Source organism: Triplophysa rosa, linkage group LG19, assembly GCF_024868665.1.
Source record: "Triplophysa rosa linkage group LG19, Trosa_1v2, whole genome shotgun sequence".
Classification (NCBI taxonomy): domain Eukaryota; kingdom Metazoa; phylum Chordata; class Actinopteri; order Cypriniformes; family Nemacheilidae; genus Triplophysa; species Triplophysa rosa.
The window spans coordinates 16,519,409-16,545,988 of NC_079908.1; the positions used below are offsets into that span (position 1 = coordinate 16,519,409).

General features: G+C 38.0%; 1 protein-coding gene across 1 annotated transcript; it reads left to right on the top strand.

The window, feature by feature from the left end:
- arrdc1b (arrestin domain containing 1b) lies at positions 1 to 25,948 on the top strand. Its single transcript, XM_057359607.1, has 8 exons — positions 1 to 269; positions 14,456 to 14,566; positions 21,459 to 21,509; positions 22,172 to 22,326; positions 22,758 to 22,940; positions 23,051 to 23,227; positions 23,312 to 23,792; positions 23,873 to 25,948. The coding sequence occupies exons 1-8, from the start codon at positions 152 to 154 to the stop codon at positions 23,938 to 23,940; spliced, it is 1,344 nt and encodes a 447-aa protein (XP_057215590.1). The 5' UTR covers positions 1 to 151; the 3' UTR covers positions 23,941 to 25,948.
- The last annotated feature ends 632 nt before the right edge of the window (positions 25,949 to 26,580 follow it).

Genomic DNA, 26,580 nt, shown 5'->3' on the forward strand with positions numbered 1-26,580 from the left:
TCCGGATGACGTCAGCGCTGGTTGAAGGGTGGAGAGACGAGAGACGAGAGCCGCAGGTGGGACGTGAAACCGGCCGCTTCTCGCCTGTTAACGTTACTTTTACCGACGATCTTATCCGCAGTGGAGTGCGCGAGTCGTGCTTTTCGACGACATGGGGAAGCTTCAGGAATTTGAAATTACTTTTACAAATAGCAAAGTGGTTTACAATCCCGGTGAATCGATATCTGGAACTGTGAGAGTTAAAACAAACCACGCCTTACAGTTTAAAGGTAAGAAGCCGCATAGACCCTTACAATAAAACGTTAATGGGCATGGACGCCTGTGTATGATGATGGTGATGATGTTGTTGAGTTGAAGCAATCAACGTGTTTTGCGCAGACGCATGGGCATGTCGCCATGTGTTGTGTTGTGTGTTGACATTTAGCATCCATTCCTGGTTTTGCGATTTTATGTTCAATGCGCGATTGATTCAATAAATTGATGTAAGGTTATTGTAAATGCATCGCATCGATGTTTGGATTGTCTATGTGTGTGCGTTAGTCAACATCCTGTTTCTCATGTCGTGCTGCTGGTTTCGGTTCGATTTCACAACCAAATCGAGTCAAGTTCGTTATGAACGCTATATGTCATGTGCTTCTCAACAACAGATGTGGTATCCGTATGTGTTTTGATACCTGTCATCTCTTTCCACCCGTTAACTTGAAACGTCCATGTAAGTTCTTCTCAATTTGCGTTTAGCGTTCACACATGACGCGTTTACACATTTTGCGTATCGACACGGCGTCTTCAAAACGCAAAACATCTACAGTAGATACGACGCAACGCAAGTGTACAAAGACCCTCAATTTAGAAAGACAAGAACTTATGCAACTTGGGCTTGCATTTACATGCATGTGTAAACATCATCTAAATAAAACTTTGCATGGAAGGAATTGGATAAACCTTTAATAAAGTTAAATTTTTAATAAAGATATGGAAGTAGGTTAGGTGCTTTCCACATCCTTTACAAAGAATACATTGAAAGTGTTTTGACCGAAGTGTTGCATTAGTGTGTCACTGTACAGACAGACAGACAAACCACAGAAGAAAGTGATAATTATAAATCTGTCCTGAACTTTGTTTCATTTTTATTGTCTTCTTTCCTCATTCCAGAAGGACTTCTACTAGGTCTTCCAGTAGGTGTTCTACTGTTTACCACCTGCCAGATAACATCCCCCCTATTGAACCCAAAACATAAAACGAATACAATTACCATTCTGTAAGGATTTCTATTGTTTTTCAACAAGCATGAGGTTGTGCACTGCTACACAACTCAAGGACCTCACCCTTATTGTGACACTTTTCAGATATGATCAAAAGTGGTCATGTTTCTTCTGTTGCTCTTTGTTATCTTTGTGCATTTGACAACACGTATGTGACCGTAATGTGTGAAGGATTGGCAAGCTGCTGTAGTGCTTATCTGTGGCATGTTTGACTGGTGATGTCACTCTTTTCAGGGAGAATGAGGTCATGTGACTGTGATTACTCATTCTCTGCCCGCACTTTAATTCATTAGGTCTTTCTGTATTCCCCGTGGGGATATGAGCTTGAAGCGCCATTCGCCTTGACTTAATGTGAATAAATCTCAGATTTGATAGTGACACATTTAACTGATAGTTACCCCAGAACAAAAAATCATGTTGTTTAAAACCCGTAAATGACTGTTTCTAATGTGGAACACAAAAGAAGATATTTTAAGAAATGTTTGTTTTAGTGGCTTTGTGTCCATACTAGGGAAGTTAATGGGGGTCTGTGTTGTTTGGTTACCCGCTTTCTTCCAAATATCTTCTTTTGTGTTGTGCAGAAGAAAGTTATACAGGTTTGGAATGATATGAGGGTGAATAAATAAATGATACATTTTTTGAGGCGAACCAGCCCTTTAAGCTTTGACTGTAGCTAGGTTCAGTCAGAGTTTGTTACATAAAGCCTAAGTGCTTGATTTCATCAAATTCTTATTTTACAGTCTGGCCGCTTATTTTACAGAACTTTTTTGTTGTAAGGCCCCCTTTGTGTTAAATGCATCGCTTTGCCCATATAAAGACGTATAATCTTAAACTTAGAATTTTAATTAAACCAAAAACATTCAGTTATACAATGCTGGAACCTCAATTCTTTTGGTTGGTGGTGTCATTTTTCTGATGTTTGATTGCATAAAATCTATGATAAATTTCTATATTTCATAAAATGCCACGAAATCTGTGGCCCCCTGGATCCATCTTGGGGCCCCCCAGGGGGCCACGGCCCCCAGTTTGAGAACCACTGACTTAATAAACAGCTGTACTACTCTTTTCAGAATGCTCCCAGCGTGTTTTATTAAAAATGTGGTGGTTGTTTTATCTTTTCAGTTTCCGTCTGGGCGCTCTGATAAAGAGCTCTGTCATGGACCTGATGGTCATTGCTTTGAGGCGCAGAACACAACATTTATATTAAAGTCTGTGTGTTTCCAGGCCTAGTCACAGTTGCTTTCAGAGCGTTCTGTTGAAAGCGGGTGTCTTATTTACATCACACCTGGCATTCTTTGTATAGGGTTACTGAGTGATGCTGGTCAACAGAGTGTAAAGAGCCAGACAGCTCTGGCAGAAGACATATATAATCCTTCTTAACTATAAAAGAGGGGCTTTAGCCTGTTTTTAATCAATCGGTTACAAACATTCCAAGAAGACAAGATTACGGTGGCTGACACAGGACTAAGATGTCGTCACGTTTTCACTTCTTGGCCGAAGGAGACATGGTGAATTCCATGAAAGGGGACCCGTGGTGTATGTAGATAGAAATAGCTCATTCTAAGGTGATAAAAACATAACTCTTCATTATGTAAGGTCTTTATAGACATAGTTATTCATATTATATTGCAGTTCTGTCAATAGATCCTCCAAAGAAATGACACACAGCACCTTTAAGACTTTATAGAATGAGAATGTCACCTTCCCTTAATACCACCTGCCACCAGATAGCAAAAGCAAGGCACATATTGAAGTTTTGCTGTTACGGAAATGCCCCACCCCAGCTTCCTGTTGCAATAGGAAATACATCACCATTGTAAAGAAAATCGTGTTGCTTGACTTAGAAATTCATCATTTCCTAATATTGCCTCAGGCAAACCTGTAGATGAAATGTGGGTCTCCACAGTTATTGTTACATACACAAGCACGATATGTCCATTTCATATGATTTGATACTTCCAGATCGGTATCAGATAGGCCCTGGTGATGGAGATAAGCTTGTTTTCAAAGCTCTGGAGCTTTTTGACTGTCTGTGTCTCCAGAGACTCTCACATAGACAAGTTCCTCTATTCATTACCCATGGACATATCCTGATTGGTCCTGTAAGCCCACTGTTATTGAGGCTGATATCATCACGGGTTTCACACTGACTCTGTCTGTGTGTTTGTGAGACTCACTCCTTAACATTCAGCGAAATGCTGCATTCATAATTTTAACAGTCAGTTTGGTACCCACACCCGTTTTTGTGTTGAAATATTTGGCACACTATTGAAAATAAATATTACGTTTAGCCCACAGCTGTTTGTCCCTCATAACGGGAATCGCAGGTCTCAAATGCTATAATTTATTAATGAAGCTAAACATGTTTTCAAAGTAGGTTTGTGATTTTTGAGTATTAAGCAGAAGAAAATGTATCTGAGGGGAAAAAAATGCTTTACAGCATAAGATGTGGTCTGTTTTGCCTCAAATAAGTTGCTCACCACAGCGATGCCAGAAGAACCATTTTTGCTTCCCCAAAGAACCATTCATTCAAAGGTTCCTAAAATATAAATTTCTTTTTTTTATTATCTAATGAATCATTTTCCGTAGCTCTTTAAAAAAAGCTATATTTGATAATCACTTGTAAAAGCTAGAAAGAGCTCTTTGAAAAAATAAAAAACAGAAACAATAACGTATAGTATACAACACAAGTGCGTAAATAAAACATTTATGATGTATGATCTGAACAATTACAATTAAATCTGTATACTGTAGTCTTTATGTAATGTTTCATGATGTGACTGACACCCAGATGTTTCAACTTTGAAATGAGAACATGTTCAGAAACACATTGTCCAGCTCATCCCCTTGTACCAAACGTTTTGACTGATTATCAGAAAATGTATTTGTTCGGATGAACTCTGACATTACAGCGTGTCCCAGCAGGCTTTGAAAATATCATGTAGTTAACCTGAACTCCACGCCAGCTGTAAATAGTGAACTGTGAACTGAGTCACAGTGAACCTGGGTTTCTGCTTATGGTCTTCCAACCCTCGCACCGCAATCTTGATTTAAACTCTAAGCAGAGAACTAAGACAGAGAATGTGTTTGTAAATAGGGATATATTATTATCCTCCAGTGCATCCACAATAAAAGTTAGTTTTAAATAGTTTTTCAATCCTTCAGGTGCTTTCTCATTTAGGCTTTAGAGTGTTAAATCAAGAGTGAAGATCTCTGTATGCTCTATAAATGTCTGGTTGTTTAAAATACAGGACCCTCTTGTAATGTTTCTAAGTGTTTGTGATGACAGAATTTTTATTTTTGGGTGAACTATCCCTTTAAGTAAGATGTTTGGATTGGCACTTAGCTATTCCGTGATGACACCCTTTACCTTACGTTTCTGTTTGTGCCTTCCAGTTGTCCTGTCATGCCAGCTGCCCCTCATGAGGCTTTTTATCACAGCCTCACAGGCCTCAAGAAAGGCTCTCTCTATATATGTCTCTATCTCTTCCTGTTTCTCTCTTTCTCTCTCCAGGCTGTCAGGGCAAGGAAGGGTGAAGATGTCTATTTCTGGCTTAAGATCAGGCAGATTTGTCCAACGGTTTCACAAATTGAGGGATGCAGCTGTAGCTGTTTGAAATGGAGTCGAGGACAGACAAACCGGGACAAATTTACTCTTCTCTTTTTTGGTTGCGACTAATGATGCTCTCAACTCCTTTAATTACAGTTTTTAAGTTTCGCTTAATGACTAATGTGGGACACACCGCACATCTGGCCTGTCTCACTAATATCCTCTAAATTTCGAACCAACGAAACCCCACGTTCCACATCAGTAAAGATTTATGTATCCGGCCACATTTAGGAACAAAACCTGTCACTTTTCTTTTTTCTGCCTTAGTTCCAAACCAAGTTTTTTAGATTTTATCTCATCTTCAATTCAGTCTTCAGCATTGCTCTTCATTTAATGGACGTTACGTCCCAGCAGTGCCCCGGGACTTAGATTTCCGCTCCTTTTTACGGTAAAGCCTTTCGGAAATGTCATGCTTAACCCTAATGGCCTTTCTTTGTTCCCATCTGTTTGTCTTAATCGTCCTCAAGTCAAATGACTGTGACGGAAAGTGTGGCCACACTTGATCATGATTCATGACAGTGGAATAATGGATCTGTTTGGAAAAAGGGGTCTGGAAGCTGGAATTTAACACATTCCTTGCAGACGGCGTTAAACTCTTCAAATCCCCTTGATGGTTCCCAATGATTTAATGAAATGTTTTGTTATTAGATGTATTTGTGGTGAGCTTTGGAATTGTGGGATTTCGTCTTTAGGACTTGTTTGTGTGTGTGCTTGTATGTGTTGTGTTGGGTTTTATGGAGGGAGGTTAGTCTTCACCTGACGGAAAGTTTAGGGCCGTTACCAGAGCTATCTTGTAGGAATGCGGTTGCTATGCAACCAGCTTTCAGAAGTTCTGGTCCCAGGAGATGTATGGGGTTTCCCAACCCGATGTCTTTTGTGTGCAGGTGCCCCCTCGCATTCATTCTGCAACAGAGGACAAAGACTCCTTTACCTTTCTAACCAGAACAAGATCGTGTGATTGTGCAGGGGATTAACAGGGACACGGACTTAAGCGGACAGCACACATTTGAGTGCAGTTTAATTATTCAAGTTAACGTTATATCAGTGGTGTGATATAGGCGAGTACAAGGTAAAAATCACAAGAAAAGTCAAGAGAATTTTTGTTGTATTGCTTCGATTTTGGCATTTTTGTTGGGAAGACAGTGGAGAGCTGACAGGAAATAAGAATAAGATGGGAGGATCGGAATGGGAAATGACAAAAGCTGGAATCAAACTCGGTTCACCTCCACAGTATTGTGTTGGAGCATGTATACTACACGACAGAAACATCTCTGTATATATATATTTATATAAATATACACTATACTGTATGTAAACACACACACACACACTCGCATGTATATGCAAGTCCCCATTAAAAAAAACTTTCTATATAACTCTGAATCTCGCAGAAAACTTGCTGCATTTTTATATTTTCAAATACTAGTCATTAAGTTTGATTTATAGGTGGTTTTCCTCATAGGGACCACAAAATGTCCCATCAAGGTCAAAAATGACTGGAATGGGGTATATGCACACGGAGCGATGACATACTTCCTCTAAAATCTCAGCCAGCTAAGCCACTTCCGCTCTCTTAGCGCTGAGGTCATTTTTCACCAAAAGTGATAACGATGTGTTTAGTAAGAAAACGTTCAAATTTCAGCAAATCCACAGCACTACGACTGAGCATTGCTATGTGCCTCTGTGATCAAGCCTCGACTAAGTGCTAAAGTTACATTTTTTCATATTTGTGTGAATGTAGCTTGAAATGGATAGCCTGAAGTGCATCTCCTTTTTGGTTGTGGATGTATGTAGTGTTTGGATCATTTTGTCGTTGACCGTAATCCTATGTGCACATTGAAGCAACCGAGTGAAAAACGCCATTGTTCCCTATGGACGCTACGTGCGCCATAACACAGCTGGCTGAGATTTTAGTGGAGATATGTCATCACTCCGTGTGCATATACCCTATTACTATCTTTGTGGGGACATTTGGTAAGCACACTGTAGGTTTACCAGGACCAAACACACACAAATCACGAGAAGGCAAAACAGTCAAAAGATGAAAGTTATACAGAAACATACTGTATAGTCTTAACCACAGCAATCTGCATCTTTTTAAGTGTTGGGACTTCAGATCTTTGAAAGTGAAATGTAACAGAACTGTCTGCTTTGGCACCGAGTTCACATGTCTTTAAGTCTTTGAGACTTTTGGGTAAAGGCAGTTTGTCTTTCACAAGTGGACATTCTTTAATTTCTGAGATGATGCGAGTAAAAAGCAAACCCGGCGTCTCGATTATAGTGTGAAAGATGGCTTAGTTATAGGTGTTTGTGTAATGGCCCAACTCTGTTTAATGCTCTGTTCACTCCTGTGTGAGTCTGTAAGTTTATCCACTGGTTTCGCAGGTACAATTTGTAAGTCTGAACAGGCTGAATTATTGACACACCTCTCTTTAAAGGAAACGTTCATCTCAAAATCAAAAGCGTGTTATTTTGTACTCGCCCAAGTACAAAATAAGACGCCCCGGCGTCTTCGGAACACAAATAAAGATAGGCCTGGAAATCTCTCGGATGTCACCTAAAATATCTTTATTTGTGTTCCGAAGACGCCGGGAGGTCTTAAAACATGTTGAACGTCATGTGGGTGAGTACAAAATAACACGCTTTTGATTTTGAGATGAACTTTTCCATTAACAAGCTCCATACACCTGAGGGATAACCGCATCTTATTTTACCATGTTTTCAAAAACGTCTTAATTGGTAAAGTCGGGTTTAGTTCAAATTCTCCTTGCCCTCCCAGCCCATAAGATATTATAAAGTAAGTAGAGGAGGACGATTTGTCTGTGTCAGACTGAATTTAATTACAGGCCTTTCATCAAACTGCCAAAAAAGGACTCCTTGTCTGAGAACACAGAAATACACTCAAGATGTTCTGCAGATTGTTTAAGTACTTTCATGTACCGTCATTATAAGACTTATTGGCTCTTTCCGTGTCTGAGAGAGAAATGGATGAGCACTCCAGGGCTAATACATGAGAAACGTGTTAGGAATGATTTTTCTTTCATTAGATATTTCAGTGACTATATAACATACCACTGAATAACATTTTGTCTTTTTTTTTAATTGAGGGAGAAAACAAATGAATACTGGGGTATTCCTTGATGTACAATGTAAATAATCTTTAAAAAAATATGGAAATCATTCAATACAATAGTACATTTTTAACATTAAATTTCATAGTCGTACCATGTTATCATCATCACTGTTTTTTGTAAGTAATGGGTTTGCCATTGACATCATAGTTGCATTATAACTGTTCATCATAGTTGCACAACTGTTCAATATTTCGGTTGTATTTAAAGTTTGTTTATTTAATATTTTTGTACATATAAGCTTTGACTGTTTAAATAATCGTCAGATATTAACAACATATATTAGTAAACGTTCATATCCTCAGGTTATATACACATCCATGTAGATTTAGAGTAACCTGTTTAATTATGATTCTCTCGGAAGGATGCAGATCTGTTCCAGTGTATTGAGCAATTATGATGCAAAATAGTAGCCATGAGCATTACCCATAATCCTAATGACAAGCGCTCAAACAGAAAGTAAACAAAAGCTCTGAATTATTATTCTGTCTCTCCTATTCAAAGATAACTATGTGCTCTGAGGATGGCTGTGTTACGATACACAAGAAACCACGAATATAGAGGAAGCGATACTGTTTAAATCAAGGTGACCTTTTCTCAGTTCACATTCTCACTAATCTGCCTGTTCCCATCAAGGCAGATGTGTAGTTATCGTCCCTGTGCTAAATCTCCCTGGTAGGCTTCCTGAGATTTACAGCTCGCTCATAAATTCTTGTGTTTATGTAAAAATTTCATGGTGAAGCAAGTACGTGCTACTCGACTTCTTACAAATTCATTTTATTGTGAGAAAAGTCTATCTGGCGAACAGATGCGCCAAATGGCGTGTGAAATAATATTCTTTCACTTCTGCTTGGCGGCTGCTGGTTATTTACTCGTGGGAGCTGAAGGGCGAGAGACTGAACTCAACATCTCGGTCTGTAAATGAGCACTGGTGGAATCAACGTTTTTTTTTCCTGTCTTGTTATATAGAATTTCTCTGATCTTTACACAGTCTCACTGATGCTCATTCAGCATGTGGTGATGCTTAATTGAGAATAATTGAATAATATTAAGTTAGTAGGATGCTGTTCTGAAAGAAAATGCGACTCTGTGGAAGAGATGAGAGATGGCTTTTGTTTTAGTGAGGTTGAAGCTCAGGAAAAGAACAGAGGATCATGGGACAGGCTGGATCTGGGCTCTGGTTGGTGGGTTTGAGATGAGGTGGGGTATAAGCAGAACATGGGCGGAACGATCAGAGCGAGTTGCGTAAGGTTGTCTGGTAGTGGTTAAGCTCCTTACACACTAGAGAGACAGACATTAAGTCAATTATGTGACAATTTTTTATATTTCTAATAAATCTTTTAGGTATTAGGGAAAATGATCATTTGTGAATATAAACCCAGTTGCTTCCATTAAGAATTGCAATGCTCCTTTCAGATGAGGGAGACCCTATTTAAGTCAACCAGCTACTGTATATTCCTGTCTGTCCCTCTCTCTTTCTCATTTCTTCTCACTCCAGCCGTAGGTTTGACCTTGCATTGATGGCAGTGTTGTGAATGGCAGATGTGTTGTGTCCCGGGCTGCTGAACCGAACTGAGCAGTGCTGATCTCCGGCCGCTGTGCATGGATTAAATGGTGTAATAGGCTCATAAAGGGAGTTGTGGTGAGGTCAGGGGTGAGTTGAGACTGGAGAGGGAAAGCAGGAGCTTCTAATTGCTCTTGAAGTTTTAATGAGGACATGGGAGTTTAGTTACTCTCGAGTCTGGAGCGTCAAGGATGATGAGATCCTTAGCCCGTGATGCCATGCTAATGCTCAAATATAGTAGACCAATTTCACTATTTGAGACATACTGTATATTCAAATGTTAATTTTTTTGTATATTTTATATTATTATTAAATTATTATATAACATTGTAAAATACTTTGCAAGACTTGTATGTTCAGGTACTGTATGTGAGAATGTGAAAACAATACACTGTAAATGGATACACTGCAATTTAAACGAATCACTTGGGTGGAATGTTTCTCTTGACCTTACAAATCTTTTGATTTGATTTAAGCTTATTCTGTAGACAAAAAAAACACTTCACAAACTAATGTTAACATTAGTTAATACATTAGCTCACACGAACTAACAATGAACAATGCTTTTACAGCATTCATTAATCTTAGTTTGTGTTCATTTCAGCATTTCCTAATACATTTTTTAAATCTAAAGTTGTATCTGTTAACATGAAGATAATGTGAAATGAACTAAGATGAATAATTGTATTGACATAACTAACATTAATGGATTAATAAATGCTAAAAATTTGTTTTTTTAGTTAATGCTAATGTTAACAAATACAACCTTATTGTAAAGTATTACCCATATTTTGTTTTATTTGGAATTTTCTTTAGTCAGAGCATAATTCTAATATGTGGAAAAAATACTAATAACCAAGTAGCTGAACTTTTTACCTGTAGTGTATTTATTTATATTTATGTATTTCCATACACATCTGTATTTTTAAAACCTGGACTGTTGCTTTTAAGAAACAGTAGCCCATTTCCTCAATTCAGTCAGTGTTTACACATCACTTCTGGACATAAGTCTAAACTCAAACTAAATGGATTTTAATTGTGTTTTGTGTTGCCTTCAAGACTAAATGATGCTTTCTTCCTGCTTATGATGTAAATTCAATTAGTCTCATTAATAATACTCTTGACCCATTTGCAACCGAACTTAGTACTGTCCTTTGTGATTTTGGCTTTGAGGTCAAATACTTCATCTGTGTGCACTGTAACGAGAAAAACCCGACCTTACAAACTCCCTGTAATGCTTTTGTGTGTCTTCTCTCCAGCTGAACTGTATCCAGCCCAACAGTAATCAATAAAACATCAGTCTCTCTAAGCGCAGCTGTCCGTTTCCATGCCCTTCCTGCGTGCTGACTCGTTGTATTGGCCTAATGTCACTGGGTCGAATTCTCCCAGAAGTTTTTCAAGAATTTGGTGCGGATTAGTTGTAAAGCTGCCAATTGCTAAGGAGTTTTATTATTTTTTATGGGGGTTGGCTCTTCTGACTTGCGACACCAGAACACCATAGAAAATGCTTATCAATGAGCAAAAAAATCCACTCCCTAGCAAACACGAAACAATCCTCTGAATACACCCAGAACGTAGCATCATGACAAATATATGCATGCATTTGGAAGACACTTGTATGCAAAACTGACTCTGTTTATTTTTTTAATATGTATGCTGTGTTCTCTAGAGATCTAACACATGACTTTTTGCTTTGCTTGCGAAATACCAGTTGAGCTACAGAAACACAAGTTCCTTAAACATTTTGAGTCTTTGTTACTATAATGAACCATGTGTTTATATTTAGTACAAACATCAGAAAAATATCAGTCTATTAATTAAATGCTAATTAAAATGCACAAACCAGAAGCAATAATATCCAACAAATGGAGAAGAGATGACTTTTCAAAGAACATAAAATATATCAAATATATTTTATAATTAAAAATGACATGAAATATTTTTTAATTTTCATGTGTCCATATGAAAAATATGGACCGTTACAGAGGTGACAATTCTGATTCCACCTGACTGAGGAAAATCATGCTTTAAAAATAAAAAAATGCTTTTAGAGATTCCTCTAAACCACCAAATTTTGACATCTGAGCTCTCTTTGATAAAGTCTTGACATTTGCATGGAATTGCCCATCACTGATGTTTAGGTTGAGTGAAAACCTAATATAAAAACCTATATAAAACAATGGTGTGCATATGATACTCTTATTTGTGTTATACCAGAAAAGCCCTGTTAATTCTCGTGCTAAGCAAGGAACATTATCAAAGCAAATGGGCGGCACTGAACCGAATGGCATTTCAAAGCAGATAATAAACCTTTTGACTGTTAGACTTTTGTCTACACTTTCACAGTCGTGTTCAGAACAGGGAGGATTTGAACGGTCTGCATTGTTCACAGAAATATGTCTTCTATGTTGTTAGCTGAGATCTCATTGATAATAAATGGGTGCGTTGTTTCTCGCAGTCTGCTGTTGATTGGCAACAGTGTTGCTCACGCTGTGTGTGTTAGGAAGCAGGTTCAGCCCATGCTGTCTTACCGTGTGGACGGGTTGTAATAAACACAGTGGACGGTGTGGACGCCCATGGTTCTGTTTCTCTGATACGTGAGATCAGCTATGTGAACAGCCAAGATGCCTGTAAAGGCATCCTATATTAAGTAACTGCATATTCATTTATTTTATATTATACTGTATATTAAAAGCTTTGCCGTCACCTTGACCAAGGAAGTTTTTACGTATGTAATGCCAGTGTTTACAGTCAGTGTGACCATTTACCGTACGTTTCCAAACAGAAGGCATATACATCTGTCCTGTCATGTATTATATATTGCATTTTACCTAATGTGTGTGCAAGTCTGTGCGTGTGCGTGCATGTGTTCTCTGTTAGAAAATCAATTTTAACACAATACACTGTTGTCGTTTTAGATACCTACTGATTTAAGTGTAAATAATAGTAAAGTATAGTCAACATAAAGTTTTCTCGTGCCAGGAGAGGTGCCCAGATGGCACAGAGCAGATGGCGCTGTGGTGGCGTATGCCTCTTGATTCGTTCATGAATTGTTTGAAACTCTCTTTCTCTCTCTCTCTCTCTCTCTCTCTTAAAGTCTCTTACACAACTATACGCTGCCATCTGTCGCCAGTGTTTTGTGGGGCTTTAGTTTTGGCCACACAACAGCCTTTAAAATACCCTGCCTGTGTGTTGTGCCTTTTTCCAAACCTCCCCTACCTCCTTCTAAAAATGCACACTCACAGTTTTCTCTGAGAAAATGATGCTCTATTTCTCCTCTCTTTTTGTAGGCAAGTACACTCTCCAAAATGGTCCTCCATTTCTGTGATGGGTATACTGGGGCCTTAGTACCCTGAGCAGTTTATATGTCTGTCTGGAGCTCATTCACTTGCATACTGAAAAGTGCCAGCGACATCTGTTCATATTTTCTCTCCTGCATCTCTTCAGCATAATGTCACTGTCAACCTTTTTGAAAGAGAACAGGACATTTGATGTGCCACGACTACACCGGAAAACATGCCCAGCCCAGTCCTTTGGTGTGAAGGGTTGTTCAAATGTTGCGTGACTGTTGCTCTACCATTGTCGACCAGTGCTCGATTCAGTCTCACCCTGTGAGAGATTGAAGCTGCAGTGATGCTGTTTGCTTTGCCTTGCTGTTTCAAGTCAATCCAGTTGAGATTTCTTGGGCTTTACCATCCACCGGATCATTACATAATCAGATCAGCGGGTGGTCACATGGCCGAGTCAGTTTGTCTCTGTTTTCACTTAAATTCAGATTTGTGTGCACCGTGTATCTGTGACCTGCTTGACGGGGTCACACCAGGCGTTTGTGTTTGTTTAGGTTTTAATCTTGACCCGGAGACTAAGAATCACATGAAAGTGTCTAAATGTTCATCTCTCCAGTGAATGAACATCTTTCTGAAGAAATCCAATGTAAAGCTGAAGTCTGTTTTTAAAATAATAGAGTCATGGAATTAAAAAAAATATTTTCAAACAGATTTTCCAAAAAGCCCTCCGTCTACCATTGGCTGGTCAAACAGATTAACGAACAATTTCTTGTCTATTTCTCTTTTTTAAGAAACCGAAAGCAGTCCGTTTTTGTAGACTAAACAACATGAAATTTTGTATTCACAAATGCAAATTGTAAAAGACACAAATTGTAGATAACAACATAAACGTATTTAATGAAAATGTCATATATCCTGAAATCAGATTTGTGGCTGAATTGTAGCTTTAAGGGGTCTGACGTTACAGGTTTTGTTAGTTCAGGTATTTGTGGTTTTATGTGTTAAGGTACATGCTGATCAAACCTTTGTGAAGAGGAAATAAAGGTAGACGGTTTTCTCAGACACTTCATACAAAAGCCTTTTCCGTCTGCGTGAATGCAGTTTGTACATAAGGTTTTTCTGTTAATCGGTAGAAACTGGACAAGTTGTTTTGTGGGAAAAACAATCAGCATTGTTAGTCAACATTGAGTTAGACGTCTGGAATGAGATCAGATCTGTTTACTGCGGACCATTCGGTCTTAAATAACTTTTAACAGACCTGTCCTTATATCATTTCTCTGCCTTGAATAGTTAAAAAGAGACCAATATATAAAGGTGTGGAGGAAGATTTGACAACTTTTGTGGTAAACAACCTTATCAGAGGTGAAATGATAAAGGTGTGTCAGAAGGATTATGGATTTGCTCAACATAGAATAATACTTCCTTATGAGAAATAATACTTCCTTCATTTGTATTATATGTTTTATTTAAAAAATACTTTGCTTGTAAGGGATAAAGGTGAGAATTCTCATCTTCTTAAATATTTTGATATTTCTACATGACTTGACACCAGCAAGAAAATAGTGTTTTTATGAGGTTTGTGTTGTGTTTACTCTCCACAGCCATCAAGGTGAACTGTGTTGGCTCGTGCGGGATCTCCTCCAAACTGAACGATGCCTCGTGGATGCTGGAGGAACGATACTTGAGCAGCACGCTGTCTGTAGCCGACAAAGGTGAGATTTTTTTACTCCTTCTCCTGTTGTTTAATGGCTTAGTACGAAAATAAATAACCTTACTTGCTTTAGTCAGAGGACTTAACTTTCTTTTAGCCGTATTGCTCGAGCAGCTGTTTGTGTCTGGTAGGTTTCCTGTTGCGTGTATGTGTCTGTTTGCGTCTTCCTGTCTGTCTGAATATGTCTGATATCACATAACCTTTAGGTAGGTTTGAGCAGTCAATCGGAAACCTTTCTTTGGTCGGTTTTGGACAGTCTTTTTGTGTACCTTAGGAAATGGCTGCTGCATAAAGAAACAATTCACTCAAAAATGACAATTCTGTCATCATTTACTCACCCTCGCATCATTACAAACCTGCATGATTTTATTCTGAAGAAAAATAAAGAAATGTACTAACTACTCTTTCCTTTGTCAAATCAAATCATGTATTTGTAAAGTAGTGAGATAAAATGTTGACTGCCTTGTACAGATCACAATATACAGTACGTTATACACAATTTAAAAGATATACACTAAGTACATGTCAAAGCTGCAATTAAAGTATTATTAAAGAAGTCCGTCTGATTTATATTAAGCCTTCTGAGTACATGTGATAGATTTATGTGAGGAACAGAATGAAATTTCATGCGTTATTCACTGAAAATGGAGAAAGGGCAGACGTGGCCAATCACAACATTTCTCCTTTTGTGTTTCACAGAAGAAAGGAAGTCATACGGGTTTCGCATTTCCTGTTTCTCTGCTGTGACGTTTTGAGCTGTTGACCACATGTTTGTGTGACCGATGGAACAAGAAAAACTGATATCTCAGCTTGTTTTACGTTAGTAGCTTTCAAATTGAACATTTGTTATATAAAAAGAAACAGTTTACCTAAAAATGAAAAGTCTGTCATCATTTACTCACCTTCGAGTTGTTCCAAATCTGTATACATTTTTTTGTACTGATAAACACAGAGAAAGATATTTGGAAGAATGCTTGTAACCAAACAGTTCTTGGCCACCATTGACTACCATAGCAGGAAAAATGTCTTTGTTCTGTTGAACACAAAAGAAGATATTTTGAAGAATGCTAGGAAAGCAAACTGTTCTGGGGCACTTTTAACTACCATTGTCATTTTTCCTACTATGGTGGTCAATGGTGGCCAAGAAATTTATCCATCCAAATATCAATCTCTGTGTTCATCGGAACAAATAAATGTATACTTATTTGGAATAACTCGAGGGTGAGTAAATGTTGACAGAATTTTTATTTTTGGGTGAACTGTCTCTTTAAAGAGTACTAGGGATTTTTAACGTCCTACTTTGGTTTATGGAGTGTCCAACAACAAGTTTATGTACATAGAAGGTATAAAAACACTATTATTTCGTAATAATCGGCAGTTATTCTTACCTTACTTCATGACTGACTCTCAAATGATTCGTTCCGTGAATCATCTGTCTAATCCCCTCCTTTCCGCTAGCGTAGTCTGATGTGATTGGTCAGATGGTCTAGTCTGCTGTGATTGGTCTACCGCGAATGAGGCTCACGAGCTACAGTGTTTGGAGGAGAAGAGTGAAGTTTTCGCGGGCAGTCCTAGCAAAACATAGGCGGGGACTATATGTAGTGACGTAAATCCGTGGCGGTTCGCGAATCGGACTAGGGACGACTCGTTTGTGTGATTCAGAGTCGACTCCCTTTTTTCCAAGCCAATAACTTTGTTATTCATTCACCTTCGGATTTGAATGAAATGTAATTTTCATGATCTCATGTTATGTACTCTTTAAATTTGTGAATGCCATTAACAATTTCCCTCTAATGAAAACCAGTAATTCCATAAATTGTATCTTTATCTCTGAAGTCTCTCTGACTCTCACCCTCATGTTCAGGTCACACACACTCATTATGTGATGTCTCAGCTTATGTGTGCTGGCAGGTCTTTCCCCGTCCGGGTGCTTGTTAGCGCACATGCTCGGGCTAGTCTTGCTTCTGCTTTCTTAAAGGCTTTTTTTAGCATCTGAATCAGCACTGGCACAGATGAACTGGGTAACAATTCTCATACGAGCCCGCAGGCAGATAGAGATGCTAAATGCTTCTCTCTGCTTGCTGCCAAGAACTAATGCTGTCAGCCCATTAAGAGTTCAGGTTCCACTTCTCATAGCTCAGCAGTCCTGATGTGCGGGGCGGTGGAGGTTTAGATGCTTTTTCCACCGAGAATCGAAAAGTGTCACTGCATGTTGATGATTTCGTAACATTCCATCAGACATTTGAGAACCGACTCATTGGCTCGTTCTGAGAAATTCAACAGATGTCTGTCTTGGCATGATTCTGCTCTGTTGCATCTTTTGTGTATGCACAGTTTAACTCTGTATTTAAGTTATTACACTTTCACTTACCAAGCAATGCGAACTGATTTATTAAAGGGACAGTCCATAAAAATTTCAAAATCATCATTTATTAAAATCATCATTAATCATCATGACTTTCTTATGTGGAACACAAAAGAAGATATTTTGAGAAATGTCTCAATGGTTTTGTGTCCCTACAATGGAAGTCAATGGGGGGAAATGTTGTTTGGTTTTCTACATTCTTCAAAATATCTTCTTCAGTGTTCTGCAGAATAAAGTCAGTCATACATATTTGAAATGACATGAGGGTGAGTAAATGATCAAAGAATTTTTATTTAAATAATGAACTATTCCTTTAATTTGTTACATATTGTAAGATCAGTAGGGTTGTGGAGAGCTCTGAATGCACCAAGACACCCTTTTGAGTTCATTAAGAGTGCATTTGCACGCTTTCTGCCTATTAGTGCACTTGATTCTCTTACATTTACATTTAGCAGACGCTTTTATCCAAAGTGACTTACAATATTGGGAAAAATAATAAAGTGATTCATCGTAGAGAGGCAATAATATGAGAAGTGCTGTACAAAGTTTTCAGTGACGAAACCTGTTGGAGGCTGTGTGTACACAGAAAACTATTTGGGTGTGTTGTGTCTACATCGTTCAGGTTAAGTCAATTTCTACACCAAATAAAAGTACAAATATGGGGATTGCAAACATTGGTTAGAAATCAGTGAATCCCGCCTCCAAACTCACACTATTGGTTGTGCCAGCTACGTCAAGGTGATAAAGATGTTTAAATGTGTTTTGATAGCATCTGATACGTTGTCATTACAGGCAAATCAAACTACGAATGCTATGTTGCAGGGTTTGAGTTTTTTTCATGATACTATTGTAACTGTCACATCAGTTCATACGGTACACATCACTTGCAGTTCAACCAGGGTGACAATTTTCATATAATTTTGTTATAATTCATTTTGCTTGAATGCACTATATGCAGTGTTGGGTAAGTTACTCTGAAAAAGTAATTAATTACTAGTTACTAATTACACATTCGATAATGTAATTAGATTACTGTACAAGTTACTCTCTTCAAAAAGTATTTAATTACTTATTACTAATTACTTTCTATATCCTACATCAACCTTGATGAGTTAAGTGATTCAAGGATAGCATGAAACGGCTCTTTTAATTCATTCAAATAAATAATATAAAACTACATAAAGTATTATTATTAATTACAAATGTGAGAATTATACATTAAAGCACGGATTTTAAAGTTAGACTTTGAATTTTGATGTAAATTCCTCTTCTGCACACACACATATTACACAAAGTATTTAGTTTAATTCCATCAGAAGTAACTGTAATTAAATTACAGAAAAAATAAGAGTAATCCCTTACTTTACTTTTTCAAGGGAAAAGTAATTAAATTACAGTAACTAATTACTTAGTAACTAGTTACACCCAACACTGACTATATGTCACTTTAAATAAAAGAGCCTGTCAAATGCATACATGTAGTTTTGCCATAGATATTGGATCAGAAATCTCTAGCGCAATAAATGATGCAGATGAGCTGTCAACTAGGCTGGAATTACCTAAATCAACCTCGTGTCCTGAATTAATGCTTCTCTTTTGAAGAAGTACTGCAATTGCTATTTTTTACAGAACAGTTTCCTTCCTCACAAACAATGAAATTCAGCTGGTATGGACAGCAGATACTCTGGTTTCAGACCTGCTTGTGTCAGTGAACTCCCCGTCATTTTCTGTAAGCGGCCTTTTCCTGTCTTACAGGCCAAGACGTGTAAACAAGAACAGATTCGTACAATACTGATGACTTGCCTCATGCAGTTCTCACACATTAAAGGCATACTACCCCCAAAATCATTTACACACACTCATCTACCTTAAACTGCAATGAGTAAACCTTTCTGGAGGAACACATTATAAAGTGACACAATATGTGCGGTGTGGATGCAAACCCTTATGTTTGACTAACCTGGTTTGTGGAGTTTAACTGGGAAAACCCCCGGTTAGAAAGCACAGGAGAGTATTGTTATCAAAGTGCTTATCTGCTAAGATTGTTCATCCTGTTTGAGTCATTCTGTCCTGTGAGATTTCCATCTCTGTAATATGGTTTTCTATTGATAGTGAAGCACTTATGGTAGATTATACGTGAAATTTAAATACATTAAAACTTTTATAAATAGCAATATATATAATATAACATAATATAATACATATACAATAAATGATTGACAGATGTCACAATGCCATTTTTGGCTGAATGGTTCCACAAAGAACCTTTATCATCTGAAGAACTTTCCTGTTTCACGAAATGTTCTTTGTAGTGGAAAGCTTTTTTTTAATGTTATTTACACCTTTATCTACAATTATCACAAAAGTTTGATTTGTATATTTTGATCTTAAACATGGCCTATATGAACTAGGCCTACTGATGTGTTAATAATTGTATCATATTTGATAGTAACTAGTTCGGAAATGAAGGGCCATAAAGAGTCCAAATCATTTTTGTCTTAACTGTAAGAACTATATGTTTTCAACCTGAATTGACCCTTCGCAAGCAGTTTGATTGACAAGTGATCTGACCAATCATAACGTCGATATTATGTGCCCCCGTGACTGACCACCATTTTGTCCGACAAACAAACCAGTCCGACAAACCTGGCGTAGTAGAGCTTTGGTGATTAATATGAAAACATTGCCTTTTAATTATTGTAATTTAGTAAACAGAGAGATATATACCCAGCTTTAATAGACGTTCACACTATAACGATAAACGAAAACTAAGTTATAACTTTTAAAAATCATTCTAAGTGAAGGAGAATAGCGGAGTTCACATCACAACTACACAAATACAGATATGAGACACAATATTGTTGGAATCATTAAAGATGTGATGAACTGGGCTTGTTTACTGTTATATACTGTAGTATGAGGTCTACTTATGACGTTCGCGTGGTTTTTACATTCAAAAACATCAAAATCAAGAAGTAATAGGCTATTTTCTACCTGGGTTTTGAGGCCGGCTCGACAAACGATCGGTTTGAATGTGCGTTCCGCCATGAAGGCTTGGAAGTAAACGCCCACTGCTATGATTGGATAGCAGTTTGCGTAGTAAACTTAGTTGGAGCCTTCTGTGAATTTGGTTAGAGACATAACGTTAGGTCACACATTAGCACCATTCGCACGAGATTAGCATTATCTGGGGACCTCGTATATTTGTTTATTGCTTGCTAGCTATATCTGGTTCCGCGCCACTTGTGTTACTTCAGTACTGTCATACGCGAACCAGTGGGCGGGGCTAGAGAAGTTGTCGTTGATATTCTTTCTGTGGAGGCGGTGTTCAACCTATCAATGAGATTATGTGCATTCCATAACCTGCCGTTCGCGGGGCCTGGTGTCAATAACAGTTGTAATCTCAGTAACAAGGGGTTTTTCAGTTCTGACACTTACAGGATGTTCGCGTGAATACGATTCCCTCTTATATAACAAAAGCTCGGGTTAAAATTGTGGTTTTAATTCATGGCGAATTAAGGTAAGAATTACAGACAGGAGCGTTTGGGAAGTGGTGTTCTGGAATATAATACTTATTTTATTACTTACACACATATATTACTTACATACTGTATTACATGTATGAGCAAGCTGGCAAGATATGCTTTGAGTCCCTGTGATGTGATGAGCGCACCTTCAGACTTCAGAGAGCAGCATTTGTGGTGACATTTTAAAGGAAAGACGTTTTCAGCAATGAAGTCGTAAAGCAACAGCTGTACTGTGTTTGTTGTATTTAACACTGTTATTCTTTTCTGTATAATGTTTAAAAGTTTACTTACCAAAAATACCGAAAGCTTGTCGGACATAGCAACAGAAACAAAGGGGGCGGGCTTTTGTAAAGGGTCAATTGTTGTCAGCCTTTGCCATTTCGTTTAATCTTTTTATTCCAACATTTTTGGCTTTCTAACACTTTTTATAAACCCACTATACTGTGTTGTGGTTAGTGTGGGTTAAGGTGGTTCTAAGGCCCCCATGACCCACATTAATTTTGTAATTTTAAAGTCCCAGTGAAATAAAAAATGACAATTCTTGTTTTTCATGAAACATTGCAGCGTTTATAGTAAATAGCTTATCGATGTGGATCATTTTCTTTTTAAAATTAATGTACCCTCATAATCTTCAGTTAAAATCTGAAAATGCACTTCTGCCCTGAAATGACTATCCATCTCAAATGACGTAAATTAGACGGCTTGGCCGGAGCATCCGTTAACTCTGTCAGTCTGCTGCCAGTTTCATTTCAAAATCAATGCAACAGCTGTTTTTACACATCCAATCAATTCGCAGTGAAAAACGCAAGCCACGCCCACTAATTTTCTCCTTTGAAATTCCTTTTCACTCGGAAATGTATCAGAATATGGAAGTAAAAATGATCGCAACTTCCTGTTCCGGTTCAAGTCTGTCTGGTTGAGCTCTGGCCTAGCAGTGGCCCTGCCGCTGTACGCAAATGGGCGTAAATCCTAATTATGTGTTTATTTCTCTGCCATTACAGGTACTCTGCCAGCTGGTGAGCACAGCTTTCCCTTTCAGTTTCTAATTCCAGGTAATTCTCTTTCATTTAACAATTAGCATTTCAAAGCCGGTAAAGAGCTTTTTCGCTGAGCGAATCTTAATGTTAGGTATTAACTGAAGTTTGTGTACTTTAGACCTCAGAGCTGTTAAGGGGAGAGCACTCAGGTGTGAGGTTAAACAGTACAGAGCGTCTCTGTGCTGTGATTAGTGTGTGTGAAGTTTAATTTTTAACATTGATCTGAATGCAGCTGTTTAAATCCTTCCTGACCAAACACATGCACCAACATGTGCTATTAGGGCTGATTTGACTGCAGCATTCCTGAATGCTGAATTCGTGCCCATTTTACAGTCTACATTTGCTCCCCCTGCTGGCAGATTGTATAAACAGCTGCTGAGGTTAAGTTGTCCAACATTATTCCAGCACATTACTTAGGAATATGTTGGGTATTCTACCTTTACTATCCAACAATATTATAATAATAGCAGCTATTTTATAGTTGAGGGATAAATTCTACAGTGCGTTGATTTTATTTTATTGATTGTGGGCTCTGCAATCTTTTAGACATTCTGGTCATTGACATAACAATAATATTGGTCAAGACATTATTTATTAATATTACAAAATGTATCAGATTACTTCATTGTATGAGCTTTTGAAAATCTTTTATGTAATTTAACTCATTTCTTTTTTAGCATCCGTTCCGACATCCTTTGAAGGCCCGTTTGGTAAAATTTGTTACAAAATTAGGGCTTTTATTGACACGCCACGCTTCTCAAAGGATTACAAGACCCAACGGCTCTTCTACCTTCTCAATGTGCTTAACCTCAATGAGTTGCCAGATATCGAGGTGAGCACTTTTATTGACTTAATTTGGAAAACTTCTGAATTAGCTGTTCATTAGCCATTACAAAATGTGTTTTGGTACTAATACATAATAAAAACATACAAAAAACAGTCCTCGGCAAAGATTATAATTGTTTTAAAGTAATTGTCAAAAATATAACCAATATGCAATATCTTGGTTGACTGTGCATGTTTGTTATGTAACAAATATTGTGCAGTAATTTTACAAGATGATTTAGAAAAGTATTATAACATATTTTGTGAATTGCAATATCTAATGGCCTACTGTTCTTATGAATGCTTTTCTGTGAAACAAGTTATATTTTCAATATGTACCTTATAACATTTTTCAGTATAACCATATATGCCATTTCTAAAGCTTTTTAATACATTTTGGCATCGCTTGCATATTCATCACTTCCTTTCTTTTCACAGCAACCCAGCTGTGCTGTGACAACAAAAAAGTTTAACTACCTCCTAGTTAAAACGGGCACGCTCATGCTAAAAGCGTGCAGCGATTTGAGAGGATACACTCCGGGCCAGATCATCAAACTCTCCACTGAGATCCACAACAAGTCTGGGAAAGACACCGGATGTGTGCTGGCTAGCCTTATACAGGTGAATTAACTGACTGCTAGTTTCATTATAATGCATTATAGATCATTTCCCAACATCGTGGTTGAAAAGACATATTACAAAAACTGACTAATAAAAATGTCATTTTACAGAGAGTGATGTATAAAACAAAGCGAACTGTATTTGACCTGCGACCTATAGCGGAGGTGGAGGGTGCTGGGGTCAAGGCGGGCAAACATGCAGAGTGGAGAGAACAGATCATCGTCCCGCCCCTTCCACAGTCAGGCCTCACCGGATGCAGCCTCATAGACATTGAATATTTTATCCAGGTATGTGATCTGAAAGCCATGTCCATGTGACAATAAAATGTGAAAAATAACAATATATTCCTGCCCTTCTTTGTCTTCCCTCAGGTTTCTCTAAAATCTCCTGAGGCCTTGGTCACTTTACCCATCTACATCGGGAACATCGCTGTAAACTTGACTCCCTCCATTCCGCCCCTACACCCCGTCACTCACGGCGCTCCAATGCCCGCCCCGCTGAGCCTCGGCCCCGTGTCTGTGGTCCCCAGTGCCCCACCTGTGGAAGATGACCTGGAGGGTGAGCTGGGGGCCGGGGGAGTAGCCAGCGAAGAGATCCCCACCAAAAGTCATTCCCAGCAGGATCAGTCTGGCGTGCCTTTCACCATGTCTCCCAGCGTGTTTGGTCACGCGTCCGGCCCGGCCCCGCTGCAGAACCAACAGCACGCCCAGTCTTCAGATGGTTCAGCACCGCTGTTCTGTGTGTCCACGGGGGCCACCATACCTTTCTTTACAGATGGCAACACAGCACCGGTTCCTACTTCCTGTCCACTAATTTTGCCCCCAGAATATAGCACTTGGGAATATCCACATGGTTAGTGATTTAGTCTGGAGGTTTACGTTTCTAAAAAATGAGAAATTCGTTATTTAATGTTTTTCTCCTCTTGTTTTCAGAGCCACCCCCCACTTATGAGGAAAGCTGCAGTAGCAACAATTCAAGCTTTAACAGTAGCACGAGGTAGACCGATCAGGTCTCATTTCTCCAGCCATTTATTTAAATCCAGTACTGCCCCCTGCTGGACAGTACAGACATTACCGTTATGGCCCAAATCTGGCCATTCTCCTCCATGGACCAAATATCTTTACTTAGACATTAAATGATGATTTTAACCCTACTCTCCTTTTTGATGTATCCCATGAATTGACATTTTAACAGTGGAGAAAAAATTCCTGGAACGAGGAGAGTTTATTCAGTGCCTAAGAAAATGTAGCACTCTCGAGCAGTCACCAGGTGACCATCTGAGGTTTTATGAGAGGAATACCAGCATATGTAAAACTTGTGTAAGTTACATTACAAAGTTACAGAATCGTTTTTTCATTCAACCAAGGCTGGCCTTACATGAAGCTCATAAAGAAAAATGCTCTGTAAGATTTGAATTGACCAACAACCCTAAACTCTGCTTTCGACTGAAAAGTTGCGAACAAATTCACTTGCAGTCTGTGAATGCTAAGACATGGGCCAGAAAGAAAGTCGCTCTGAAAAGAACGAGGTTTGTCTATTGATCATGATCGAAGTTGGACTTCTTAAATAAATAAAATAAATGGTAACCACTGTCCCTTGAATGTTTAAGGGAGCAACATATTGCATTTGATTTTTGAAGAAAATGTTTTCAAAATTTTTTTTTTTTAATGTTTTCACATTGTGGTTTGACTAGATGTCAAGAGATGTTCTGAAATAAGATGGAGGTATTATCATGTATTGTGTTCAATTTTTTTCCTGGGCTTTTTTCCCTACATTTTTTTTTCAAAGCATTCCAGCTAATGGGCACAGTCTTTCAGACTGTAATTTGTTCGAATTGTGTTGTCCCACAGGTGTGTTTTTGCCGCATATGCAGCACTGAGATTTCTTTGAGTCTGACGCGATCTGTAAATGTCTGATGTATGTTTTGATCCATAGGAAATGGAGTTTTATGATGGATTTCCAGCGAGGCCTTAGGCTGTGCAAGGATCATTGTGTACAGTCGTTTAACATCACAAACCATTTTTATTTTGATCTGATTTGACCCTCAAACTGTTGTGAAGAATTTGGAAGCACAAAAAGGCACTTTTATAGAGTTTATCATTGTGTATGTGTGTGATTGTATGCCCCCCAACCCCATGTATATTTCAATGAGATTGTAAGTGTTGTAGTTAAGCGTATTACTTGATTCAGCTTGTCAAAGAAAGATCTTAAAATGTCTGAGATTTTCTCAATCAGCTAAATTAGAAGTTTTCAGTCTTATTTTACTCCACCTGGTTTTCTGGGTAAAATACCACTATGTACTATTTACAATGCTGATAGAGAGGAATCATTTGTATTAGTATCAAATTAAACATTAGGGAATCTTATCTTTTGTGATTGTATCACAGCAAGCCACTGTGATGTCTTACAGCTCAGCTAAACTTAAAATTGGAGTCAGATTGAGTCTCTTCACTGTGTAAGCAACACTGTGCTGTAATCTCAGCCATTTCAAAAACTGTAGAAACAAAAGAAACAATTGAAAATCTTGTTTTATATTTAAAACTGCATTTGCCTTAAATGTGAATAAGATACATCACTGGTCCCATAGTTCTTGTAGCGAAGACTGAACTGAAGTACTTTTCAAGACGATACTGCGGCTTTCTGTTTCTCTCTTAAGTCTCTTTATATGGGCTTAATGGATGTTAATGCATCTGAAAGAGTCATGAGGGATGGGAATGCAGGTAGTTTGACAATGAAAGGACACAGTCCTCCATCTCTGCGCATGATGCAGTCGCAGCTCGAGCGAGCAGTTTTTCATGCTTAATTTACATGTTCTGTATTTTCCTATTCACCAAAGGTTTAACAGCTTTATTGAGTTATTTTCATCATTGTGTGGTACTTTTCTTCCTATGGAGCTTTCAGCAGGTTTTGAAATAAAGTAGCACGATTATGGATCAATGTTATGTGTAAAAAACATATTTGACAGAATCAAACTTGTACAACAAAGAAATAAAATCCCTTAAATTCTCCACTTTTTTAAGGTGTTGGTCATTTAAATTTGTCAATTGAAAACCGTTTCTTTCTTTATTTTTTATGACTTCGTTAATTCATAAACTAGTGATCAACATGCAATTAAAATTGACCTTTTTTAATATAAATTGTGACCCTGGATCACAAAACCAGTCTTAAGTAGCAAGGGAACATTTTTAGTAAAAGACAAAAATACATTGTATGGGTCAAAATTATCGATTTTTCTTTTATGCCAAAAATCATTAGGATATTAAGTAAAGATCATGTTCCATGAAAAAACTTTATTTTTGTGAGTGGATGGCCTGCCACAGTGCCCCTGATTAACAACTTCAAAGGCAATTTTCTCAATATTTTGATTTTTGCACTCGGTTTGACACGGTTGTCAGATATTGTCCTATTCTAACAACTCATACATCAATAGAAATCTTATTTATTCATCTTTCAGATTATGTAAGACTGGTTTTGTTGTCCAGGGTCACAATTCTGGTCTAATCATATTCATCAAGGTAAATTATTCCAAAGAAAAGGATTGTATTTGTAATCATTCATAAAATGGAATAACTTGCTCTGCCTCTGAAACGAATTTCCTATTTGTCCATTGTGGACTATTGGCTAATAGTAAATAAACATA

Coding starts and splice junctions, on each gene's coding strand:
- arrdc1b (XM_057359607.1), top strand. CDS start 152: ATGGGGAAGCTTCAGGAATTTGAAATTACTTTTACAAATAGCAAAGTG. Junction 21,510..22,171: donor CTTTCAGTTTCTAATTCCAG/GTAATTCTCTTT, acceptor TTTCTTTTTTAG/CATCCGTTCCGACATCCTTT. Junction 22,327..22,757: donor ATGAGTTGCCAGATATCGAG/GTGAGCACTTTT, acceptor TTCTTTTCACAG/CAACCCAGCTGTGCTGTGAC.